This window comes from Canis aureus, chromosome 8 (genome assembly GCF_053574225.1).
Source record: "Canis aureus isolate CA01 chromosome 8, VMU_Caureus_v.1.0, whole genome shotgun sequence".
Taxonomy (NCBI): domain Eukaryota; kingdom Metazoa; phylum Chordata; class Mammalia; order Carnivora; family Canidae; genus Canis; species Canis aureus.
In genome coordinates, this window is record NC_135618.1 from 58908580 (window position 1) to 58920085 (window position 11506).

Sequence of the window (11506 nt, forward strand, 5' to 3'; positions counted from 1 at the left end):
CTGCACTGGGAGTCTCATCCAGCTGTCAGCACAGTGTGGTCTCACCCTATTCAGGAAGGGGCAGGAGGGCTGGGTGGTTAAGAGCTGACTCTAGACCCAGATGACCTCAGGTCACATCCCAGTTGTGCCACCTAACCAGCTGTGTGTCCCTCGGCCAGTGACTTCAATTCTCTGTGCTCACTTCCGCACCCACAAGCCAGAGCTATAAAAGGACTCACCTCCCAGGGTTGTTCTGAGGCAAGAAGAATCCATATGGACAAGCCCGAGGGCCCCGAGTCTCAGCGGGATGGGACACACGTCAGTGGTCGCTCTCACTGTCAAGGAACCCCACCCTGCCACCTGTGGAGTCACTGACCTGCTGCCAGGTCACTGCAATCCTCTGCTTCCCGGTGCTGTCTTGTGTCTTTTTAGGCTCGACCTGCAAAGCCTGGAGCGTGCAACCATGGACTATGAGGCGCCCCTGATGCCCTGCGGCTGTATCCTCCTCCTGCCCGTCTGTGCATCCCGGGCCCTTGGGGGGCCGCGCCCAGAACCCCAGGAGAGGCAGTGTCGGGGTTCCGGGCAGGCCACAGCTGGGGAGCTGGGGCGCCATGTGAGGAAGCCCAAGGGAGGATGGGAGGCTTCCCAGGGCCCCCAAGCTCACTGGGTGCTACAAGGGCAGGGATGGTGACAGGGTTCCAGACCCCGCACCTTGGCAGGCTGAGGTTTTGGGAAGCGGCACCCACCCAGCTGGGAGGGGCCAGAGGAGCCCGAACTCTCCCCAGGGACTGAACTAGGGCCATCCTTGAGACCAGGCAGGGAGGAGGCGAACAGAGAAGTGATGATAGCCCAAATTTGCTGGATCCTTCCTGGGCCTGGCGCCGTTACAGTAGGTTGCCTGTGTTAACTCAGTCCTCACCACAGCCTGGCGTGGCGATGCTGCGAGCATCCCCATTTCACAGCTGAGCAAACTGAGGCCCAGAGAGGCTAAGCAACTCGCCCAAGGCCACAGAGCTGGAAGGGGGCAGGGCAGGTTCATGAACATGAGCAGCCTGGCTCTCTCAGTACCTGTTCTCCTAGACGGACTGCCCGTGGCTATGATACTGCCCGAAGCCACCTTCCCTGCCCTGCCCACTCCTGGAGGGCTGGGAGCTGGTGGGGGACAGGGCTGAGGACTGCGGGACTCAGCATTGGCGGGTCACCGGGCCACAGCCCATCCCTCCTGATGCTACAGAGCTCACATATTCCCCCCACCTTAACCTCCCTGCACGCTTGACATGGGTGGGGGAGGGAACAGGTACTTCGTTCTTGTCATTTTACAACCAGGGAAACTGAGGCATGAGACGGTGTGAGCCCTGGTCACTTTGTTGAGCGCCAGCACACCGTGAGTTTGTGACACACATGGTTCTCGTCCCGCCAGCTCCCTGGAGAGCAGCAGCCTCCCCACCTCCCGTCCTGTCCTCCTGTCTCCTAGGACTCAGAGAAGGGTTTTTAATTCTTAAAACATACACATATGCAGTTTAAATTAAAGAAAATTTAATGCCACATATATTTGGATGGGCTTCAGTCTCAGTAAGAGAAAAAAAAATGACTTTTTTCTTTCATTCATCTGTAAAGGCCCCCAAAGTATATTATCTTTGTCACTGTTTTGCTTTGTTCTCAGAAAATTAAGCCTGTTTTTCCTTAATAACGTGTCCCAGTCATCTTCCAGTTGCAGCTCCTGACCAGCTGGGGTGACCCCTATTATATCGGTCTCACAGGCCTGGAGCTGTATGATGAACGAGGAGAAAAAATCCCTCTGTCGGAAAACAGTATCCTTTTGAGGCAGAAGGGGACTCCTCCCTGACTGAGGGGAGCACAGGAGGGTCCCAGGAAGGAGAGGACATGTCCGTGTGGGAGCCTGACCCCGGGACGAGAAATGCCAGTGGGCTCTTTCCAGGGTCAGATGCTGACCCTTGGGGGACCGCCCGTGGCCCAGGCACTTGGGAGAGGGTACCAGCCGCACCCACTCCTGGGGAACCACAGGTGCTTTGGAGTTCCAAAGGCTCTGACAAGGCCTGCAGGGTGCAGCCTTTGGCACTGTATTCAACCCAGTGTTGTCCTGAATTTATTGACCATGGACCCCTTTGTTGGTGGAACACCCCCACCAGAATATGCAAACCGCTGGACTGCTGAGTTTTTAAATATTTCAGATTAGTCGCTAATAGTTTTTAAAAATTGGGGGGTTTCACATGAAAACTTCAGTCTTCAGCTCCTCTTGAGAAATTAGCAAGACATGCCAGTGGAGGCTGGACCTGAGTGTCCACTGCCCTTTACCCCAAGCGTGTCCTTGCTGTTTTCTACCCCAAAACAAATTGCTAATATTTACTGAGGGCTCGCTCTGGGAGGCCTTGTCCCGCAGAACCTCATTTGCCCTCACAACCATCTTGTGAATTGGATGCTGTTATCCCCGTTTGACACATGAGGAATTGAGACAGAGAGGTTAAGTAACTTGCCCAAGGTCACACAGCATGTGAGTGTGGAGCTGGGCGCCTGCTGTAGAGACCATGCCCTGCCCTCTGAGCTGTGTGTGTTGGGGGGGGGATCTCTCTCTTTGAGGTCACCTGCCCGACCCCTCCAGGTGCTTGCCTGTGATCCCCCACCCACCCCAGGGTCCTGCCAGAGCAGGTCCAGCCCCAAAGCCTGCCTTACACCTATTTGGGGTCCCTGGGTTCCAGTGGGACCCTGTCCTGCCTTCCTTCGCCTGGTGAACCCTCCTCCTCGCCTGGGATAAATGATTCCTGGTGGGTTTGACTGTTATTAGTGATTCCTTGGAGGTAGAAGGCTCGGTTGATTCGACCGAGCCTGCTCACAGCCAGTGTCCTCTGAGATCCCCACAGCGATTCTGGGATGGGGGGGCTTTTATGCCCATCTTCCAGAGGAGGGAACAGGCCCCGAGATGTGACTCGCCCGAGACCTCCCAGGTCAGAAGGCAGAGCCAGAGCTGGAACTGGTTCGTCCGACCCACCGTGATGCCAGCACTCGAGTGGCCGTAGCCGGGCCAGGCTCCCCCAGTGCTTCCCGTGGCGTCGCAGGGTGGTCCCCGCATGCCAAGGCCACACCCAGCTGTCCCCCAGCAAACCTTCACAGGGTGCCCTCCCCTCCCCAGAGTGCCAGCCACAAATTCTGTGTCTGCCTCCCACAGTCCCGTGAGACCACGCTCTGTCCAGCCGTCGGTCCGCACGGCCGCCTCCCTCGTCCGTGAAGCCCCCCCACACCCACACCCACACCCCCGTCGGCCTCCGTGCTCATTTTCCCCACAATGTCTCATTTGGCTGTCACTTGTCAGGCTGCCCCAAGCAGCAGAGGGCCGTTCTGCTGCCAGCCCCGGTGTCCCCCAAGCCACGCCGTCAGCATGACGAGGCTGGTGGCCGCAGAGTGGCCCACAGCGCCCAGCACACTGCTTTGGGTTATGGCAGCTTAGAGGCTCCCCAGATATCGCCGCCTTCCCCGACAGCGTGAACTCGCTGGAGGGCGTGTGCGGGGACGTCCGGACCCCCGACAAGCTCATCGACCAAGTGAATGACACCAGTGACGGCAGACACATGTGGCTGGCTCCCATCCTGCCGGGCCTGGTGGGTTCCCGGAGGCTCCCCGCCCCGGGGGGAGGAGGGGACAGGGAGGGGGGGCTTTGGGTCCTTGGTCGCGGCGACTCGTCTTTCTTCCAGGCCAAGTTCATCTCCAACAAATCAAAATGGCCATGGGCTGTCAGGAAGGCACAGGTCTCCGCTGACACATCTGACGGGCACTCTTAGGGCCGGCAGTTCTTTCTCTTTGCGCTTGGGGTGGTTACCACAAGGGGTCACGGGAGAGAGGAGGGCCCACGTAGGGCTCTGGGGCCGCCCTGCGGCAGGCGTCCGTCGGTCCCTGCGGGCAGTGCTGTCCCCTGGCCACGTCCCCTGTGTCTGCTCCTCCTTGAGGCCACGGGGCACTGGACCCCAGCCCTGCCCCCTCTCTGGCCCCAAATCCGCGGGTCAGCTCTTACAGTTTCGCAGATCTCAGCCCCTCCTGCTGGTTCCGCTTGTCACTTGGGGACCTGGGGCTGGGCCTTCGAGCCCCCACTCCCCCAGGCCTGGCTGATGTTGGGGGAGAGAGAGAGGAGACAGGCCGGGTGGGGACAGGTGGGTCCAGCCCCGCGCCAGCCAGATGCCTGGTGGAGAAGTGCAGCAGGCCCTAGCGCGTGCGTGTGACCGCTGAAGGGTCCCCTTCCCCTCCCTGTGACTGAGCAGGAGGACGAGGAGGTGTATTTTCCTCTCAAAACACAGAACGGGGGCAGCACCAGCAGCTCCGTGTGGGAGGTTCTCCACAGTGTCCCCCGCCCTCCCCAAACCCTGAGCAGAGGCTGGGCCCACCCCTGCCAAGGAGAACCCCGGGGGTCTCTGGGCCTGAGACGGGGGCCCCCCTGCCCACTTCTGGTGTGAGGCAGTGTGTCCAGCTGTCACAATCCCTGCTGGACTCAAACATTTGTATCTGCTTGAGCCCCATGGGCAGCTGGGTTTGAGGACCTCTTACTATTTCCACGGCACAGTCAGAAGGCCGACCCTCCCCCGGCAGTCCCCCCACCCCTGCAACCCACGACAACGACAACCTCCGAGGCCTCCTGCCACCTGGGGCCTGGGGCCAAGCTGAGCCAGCAGCCTGCGGCCGGCACTGGATGCTCATTGCTGTATTCTCTCTCACAGGGGGTCCCCTAATACAGGAGAGTCTCTGTGGGGACCGTGGGAGGGTGGCGGGGGGTGGGGGAGGCCGCCAGGTCTGACCTTCCTAGCTGCTCCTGCCACTCATCTGGACAGCCCCCTCCCCCCCCCGCAGAGGTTCAAAGACACGGGCTATCTGCTGTGCTTCTCATTTATGACTGGAGAAAGGACAGATCGGGGTCAAGGCGGTGCTGACCGCCCGGGGACAGTGCTCCTTGACTCTGCACCCGCGGCCTGCCCCTTTGGCCCGGGGAGCCCCGCGCTGGGTGTCGGCCGACCTGGGGGAGACAGAAGGGCCCACCCAATTCTCTGCGGGTATTTAAATGAGGGCCACGCCAGGCCCAAGAAAACAGGCCCTCCGGGAGCCAGGCGGCGAGCAGTTTGTTGCAAACGCAGCCACACGTGACCAGACTCAAGATGGGCTTCCAGGAGACGGGAGGCGGCGGGAACCCCAGCGCCGCAGCCCCCGGCAGGCAGCCGGGCGCCGCCTCCAGCACCCACCGGGGCCAGCCCCTCCCTGCCCGCGCCCGGCACCCCCCGCCCCGCCCAGCGCCTGTTCCCAAACATGCCTGTTTTAATGAGTTCTTGTCTCTGACAGGTGAACCGAGTTTATGTGATTTTCGATCTGCCCACCACCGTGTCAATGATCAAACTGTGGAATTACGCAAAAACGCCCCATCGAGGGGTGAAAGAGTTTGGCGTGAGTACTTATCAGCTGGGTTTTTCGAGATAATTATGCTCGTTGGTAATTAGGCTGCCGGCAATTATCATTTGTCGCAGTTTGATTTACTTCTCTCTGTTGCCACCTTAGACACAAATGCCTGGTTCTCAGAGGCAGGGAAATTCGCCATCCCATCGTGAATTCAAAACCTACTCTGAGTGATTTGAATCATCACCCTGAAAACCAGAAAGTGGCTTTTCTTTTGCAATCATATTGGTCTAGGGAACCTGTCACTCGGGGAGGTGACCCTGGGGCAGGGCGAGCGGGGCCCCGGGAGGCCAATTGCAGGTACCTTCCCCAGTCGTGAAGGCCCGAAATCCCAACGCCGGCCAGGCTAGCCCACGACGCTCCCAGCAGTAACATGCTTTGCCCAGGGCCTTGGGGCAAAGGGGACCACAGGGGACCCTGGGCCGGCCCCACTGGGTGCAGCCCCTCCTCTGTGTCTGTCCAGCTCCTGGTGGATGACTTGCTTGTGTACAACGGAATCCTGGCCATGGTGGGCCACCTGGTGGGGGGCATCCTGCCCACATGTGAGCCCACGGTGCCCTACCACACCATCCTCTTTACCGAGGACACGGACATCTGCCGCCAGGAGCGACACACGGCCATCAGGTGCGCCCACGCCCAGCCCTCAGCCTCCCCGGCTGGCCCTAAGAAGGAGATGGCCTGGGCCGAACCCTCTGTCTTCTCCCTCCCCCCAGCAATCAGGTGGAGGATCAGGACGTCCAGATGATGAATGAAAACCAAATCATTACCAACTCGAAAAGGAAGCAGGGTGCAGTTGACCCAGGTGGGTTGGGATGCTCTGCGCAGAGGCCGCCCTCGGGACTCGAGGCTGCGCGGACCAGCAGCTGGCCACGTCCCACAGCCTCTCGCCCCTGCCTGCCCCTTGCACCCCTCTTCTCTCCCCAGGAGGCTTCCGGGGCGAGGAGGGGCTGTGGGGTCAGAACCCCAGGAGTAGCGAGGCCTGCTTCCTGCGGGCACCTGCAGCCGGGCGGCCTGGCTTCCTGGGAGCAGGCCTTTGCGGTGCAGGCGTGCCCTCCGGACTCTGTGGGAAGCCAGGGGAGGGTGCCCCGGGTGAGGGCGTCCCAGAGGAGGTGGTGCTTGAGCTGCCGCCTGAGACATTCAGGGAGTTGGCCGGGCAGAGGCCTGGGGGCCGGCCTGGGGGGGCCTGCTGCGGGGGCTTCGGTCCGAGGTCCGAGCTCCGAGCTTGGAGGCTGCGGGGACTGCTGCGGGGCCTGGCGTGGGGCCGCCCTCGAGGACCGAGGTTGGGTGACGCCCTCCCCTCCGCCTGCTCCCTTTGACAGCCTTACGCCCCAAAACGTGCATAAGCGAGAAGGAGACAGTACGACGATGGCGGTGCTGACCCGAGGAGGGAGAGCCGGCGCCCGCCCCGCCCTCAGCCTGGAGCAGCCTGGGCTCCAGGGGCTGGAAGAGGGGAGCCAGAGGGCACCCGTGTGGCATGGCCTTCCTCTGCGCTCCCTCCGCGTGCCCCCCGCCCGCCCCGGGGCGCAGCAGCCCGGCCCGCCCCCGCTGGGCCGCCTCGGGTGGGTGCCTCGGGTGGGTGCCGGAGGCCTCCCGTCCCGCGCAGAGCCTGGGTGCCCGCCCCGTGGGCCTCAGACCCCACAGGAGGGGGCACCCGGGGGTGCGGGGAGGCTGCAGCGGAGGTGCCAACAGCTCCCCTCCCCCCCACCGCTGCCTCAAGGGTGGGCTGCTGCGGCCGGCTGGGGGTGGGGGGTCATTCAGTCCCTGCCCCCCCCAATGTCTAGCCCGGACTGCTCCACCCCCTTGGCTCATCCCAGGCGAGGACGGACCCCTCGGGGAGGTGTGTCTCACGCAGGAAAGGAAGGGAGCGGGGCCCACCGGCCAGGCCGCCCGGCGCACGGGGGGGGGGGGGGGGGGGGGGGGCAGCCTCCCCTCGGGCCCCCCTCCACGGCCCCCCTCCGCGTCCGCCCCGAACTTTGTCTGGAGGCGGGGCCCCTCCCGGTCCCTCCTCCCCGCCCGCCCCCCTTCCAGCAGCTTCCCCTCGAGTTGGAAACGTGCCTTGCACCCCCAGCCGAGTGAAGCTCCGAACGTATCTATTTCCATCGATGTAACAAGCTCGGATCAGGGACCTAATTGGTTTCCCAGCGGTGGGTAATTTCTCGTTGCAAATATTAATCCGCTGTTTCCCTGGCGCGCGGCCCGGCCGCCGCAGCCCTGGGCCCCGAGTACGTTCCTATGCAACCGCGCGCCCGAGCCGGCAAATTCTTTATGGGCTTTGCAGCTTCGGCGGAGCAGCTATGCAAATGCGCTTTTCATTTGGAGCGCGGGGCCGATGGGGAGATAAGGAATTGTTTCTCCCGGAGAAGATCCATCATTCCTGTAGCTTCCAGGGCCGGGCTTCTGTGCGCGCCTCCCAGATGTGCCGAGCGCCTGCGAGGAGGCCGCTGGGCCCCGGGGGGGGGGGGGGGGCTGCGGCTGCCCCCCCAGCCCCCCAGCCCCCCAGCCCCCCACCCCCGGGGCCGAGGAGCCAGCTCCTAGGGGCCAAACCAGCGCCGCCGCTTCTCTCCTGGCCGCCCAGCTCCGTCGCCGCCCAGACCCAGCCCGGCCCAGGTCCCACCCGGGGAGCTGGCCCCGAGGCCACGCACAACCTCCACGGCTGTTTATCATAATTGTATGCGCCGGGCAGTTTAGGAGGGGGAGAAGAGGTGCAGGCGTTAACTGTAAAATAAATTTCTAGTTTTTTTTCTCGCAAAATCAATAAAAGATGTTATTAAGAATGCGGTCTGTCGTGCAGGATTTGGGGTCAGGCCGAGGGAGCCCAGGCTGCCTCCAAGAACAGACTCCGGTGGCTGGGGCAGGTGCCCTCTCTGACCTTCCCACACCACCTGCAGCTGGGGGCGTGAGCGGGAGCGAAGCCCATACCTACCTAGGGGTGAGTTTGTGCGTGGCTCTGCCTCATGGAATCCCCATGACGGCCCTACCCAGTAGCACTATCATGCTCCTTCTCCTGCAGGTGAGACAATGGAGGCACAGACAGGTGGAGGGACTTGGCCAAGACACACAGCAGTGGAAGCCATTAGTGCACAAAGCCCAGGGTAACCCCAGGAGAGCCGAGGTGGGGTGAAGTCCTGGGCCTCTGGTCCTGGGGTTTCCCTGAGGCCCACGTGCACCCTAGAAGCTAAGGCCCCAGATGCTGGATTTCTGGGCGGTCTCGGGTTTCCCACTCCCCAACTTCCATCAGAGCTGAAGCGTTGGCGTCTGGATAAAGCAACCCTTGAGTGGGAAAGGGCTCACTTGGCGGGGCGTGGTTCTGGGCTACATCTCGGGTGCTACAAAGGAGGGCCCCAGAGAAACCCCACCCCCCTCCACTGTGCCAGGTGCAAGGTGGAGTCGTCTGGTCTGGCCCTGGCTTCCCTCTGAGATCCTGCCATCTCAGGTGGCCTCCCCACCTCCCTCCGTGGTCGCAGCTCTGGGCCAGCCCCGGGAACCCTGGAGGGGCAGGCAAGGCCATTCAGTGTTCTGTGAGGTGGGAGGCTGGGCCGGGGGCACCACAGTGTTCTGTGGGGTGGGCTCCTGGGCCAGTGATCTGCCTCACATCAGGCAGCCAGAGACCCAGCCTGATGTCAGGGAGCAGAGCCCACCCAGGAGGACCTGGTCAACAGGGCAGTGCACATGCCTTCTCTGGGACAGAGATCCTAGGCCTCCAAGGATTTTAAGAGAAGCCAGAAAAAAAAAAAAAAAAAAAAAAAGAGAGAAGCCAGACATCCAGGTGTTCTAATTTTTTTTTAAAGATTTTTATTTATTATTCAAGAAACACAAGCAGAGGGAGAAGCAGGCTCCCTGCAGGGAGCCTGATGTGGGACTCGATCCCAGGACCCCGGGATCATGACCTGAGCCACCCAGGTGCCCTGTGTTCTATTTTTAATGTGAAATCTCACTTGTAAGTGTTGGCTCAGCTTAACCAAAGCAAACACCAAGTGAGCCACACCAGTTACCAGTCCTGCCTAGCACCTCCGCCACCCTGAGTCCCACGGCGTCTCAGCATGAACCCCAGCGTCCCCTCCCTTCCCAGTCCCCATTGAAGACTGCAATCCTCAGCCTGTGGCCCCCCGAAGGCCCCAGAGCATGTCCCTCCCTGGGAAGTCAGAGGAGGGAGGGGATCATTCCTGGACCCTGAGACCTCCTTGGGGTCGGCCCGGTGACCTGTGCACGCTGGGGGTGGCAGTTCCCACACTCAGCCCTGGTGGAAGAACGGAAGCCTTGCCCTGGGCGTTCTGCCTCCCACCCCCGTGTCTCAGGCCCTGCCTGCATCCCTCGCCACAGCCCTGCAGGCCTCAGAGGTGACAGTGCCCTGGGGCCCTGGCCTGGCCATCGGGCCCCAGCGGCCTGTGCGTCCAGAGGGCTCACCCGGGGGCGGTGAGACTCAAGCCTCTGGTGTCCAGTCGGCGACAGGCCCGGGGCAAGATGGTGAGGCAGATGGGGCCTCCATCTGATGGGTCTGTGACCCGAGTCCTGCGGGCTGTCTGCCTGGCCCTCTATGACATGTGGGGCGTTCATGACCCGCTTCCAGGCGCCCAGCCCCCGCCGGATGGGCCTTTGGCAGCCGCGTTCTGCGAGAGTAGCCAAAAGATACTAAGGCCGGCACGTACGAAGGCCTCACCCCCGGCAGGACGCGCTAGGTTCCGTCCCTGAAGGGATACACCAGCATGACACTGAGATGTCACACTGTGCCCTGTCCCCAGATGGTCGTTGTGGGGACCCATGACCAGGGGCCAGGGGTCAAGTCCAGGCGAGGGATTTCACCTGCCACCCCTGCCCCAAGCCTGGCCTCACTCCGCGTCCTTACCTGGACGGTAGGGTGCCGGGAGCACCTGCTTCGGGGAGCTGCTCGGGTGTCCTTTGAGCACCTCCCGGGAGGGAAGACATACCCGCCACATCCCACGACACCCCTCCCTTGCCAGGGGTGCACACTGAGGCTCTCCTTGGGGCTGAGCTGGGACTCCAAGGCCCTCCAGCCCCGGACCTGGGCTCCTTGCCAGGGCAAGCGGGCACCGCCTCCCACCTGCCGCTCCTGACCTTCCGGACGCCCACACTCACCCTGGACGTTCCTGGGGGGATTGGGAAGGTCCAAGGATGGAAGGGGGGTGCTTGGTGCAGGGGCTCGCCACTCGCCAGCCCGGCCTCAGGCGGTGGAACTCCTCCCTGCTCCCCTGGAGTCCCAGTCCCCCCCACCCCCACCCCCACCCCCACCCCTGCGGGCTGTGCTGTGCAGCGGACAGGGCGGGGTCCCACACCGGGATTTCCTGTCTGTCCGAGCAGTAAATCCGCGCACGGAGCAGATTGGTTTTTCCTCTTGACTGATGGTCCCTGGCTGGGCTGAATTTGTTCCTCAGTCCCGGGGGGGGGGGGGCGGGGGGGGGGGCTGCCCGCCAGTGCGGTGGTGCGATTCACCCACTGCCCACGGCCCCGGGCTGAGGGCTGAGCGGCGCTAATCTCCAGCCCCCACGCCGTGTGCCCCGGGCTGCACCTCCTGTGGTCTGGGGTCAGGAGCTTTGCTAACTCAGCCGCTCAGACACCACTTTTCCGGATTCCCGCCATGGCCCCGAGGGGCCCCCGGTGTCCTGTGGGCACAGCATCGAAGCCCAAAAGGAGCCTAGAGAGAAGCCAGCCCAGCTGAGCCCGGGCGTCCCTCATGCCCTCACCGGTCCCCGAGCCCCACTGGGGAGACTTCTCTCATCCTGGTGCCCCCGCAGCCTAAGACCCACCATCTCTCCCCAGGACCCGTGCAGTCCTGTCTCTGGTCACCCTGCCTCTGCCTCGCACCCCGTCTCCCAGGCCTCCCCCCACACAACCAGGAGGAACTTGCCCAAATGCAGAGCTGACCGTGGCCTCCTCTAAAAACCCTCCCGCCAATGGCTCCCTGTGAGTGACCTTTCAGGTGACGGCCACACTCCTGGCCATAACCCACAGGCCTCACCAGCTCTGACCCCTGAAGACCAACTGCTCAGCAGCAGACTCTGTGCCCTCCCCTGGAGCCCAAGCACTGTGTCCTGTCAGAGAGCCACACACAACAGTCCTCTCGACC

The 11506-nt window shown here is 62.6% G+C and overlaps 1 protein-coding gene across 3 annotated transcripts in view; it reads left to right on the forward strand.

Annotated features, from left to right (window-relative positions):
- Positions 1–8198, forward strand: part of KATNIP (katanin interacting protein) — a 195523-nt gene extending 187325 nt beyond the window's left edge. For all 3 annotated transcript variants that reach the window (XM_077907116.1, XM_077907115.1, XM_077907117.1), the window contains 7 exons: positions 412–476; positions 1680–1790; positions 3454–3593; positions 5314–5415; positions 5888–6048; positions 6138–6226; positions 6744–8198. In XM_077907116.1, coding sequence (XP_077763242.1) covers positions 412–476; positions 1680–1790; positions 3454–3593; positions 5314–5415; positions 5888–6048; positions 6138–6226; positions 6744–6802 — 727 coding nt within the window. In that variant the 3' untranslated portion in view covers positions 6803–8198. The remainder of the gene's footprint in view (positions 1–411; positions 477–1679; positions 1791–3453; positions 3594–5313; positions 5416–5887; positions 6049–6137; positions 6227–6743) is intronic.
- The last annotated feature ends 3308 nt before the right edge of the window (positions 8199–11506 follow it).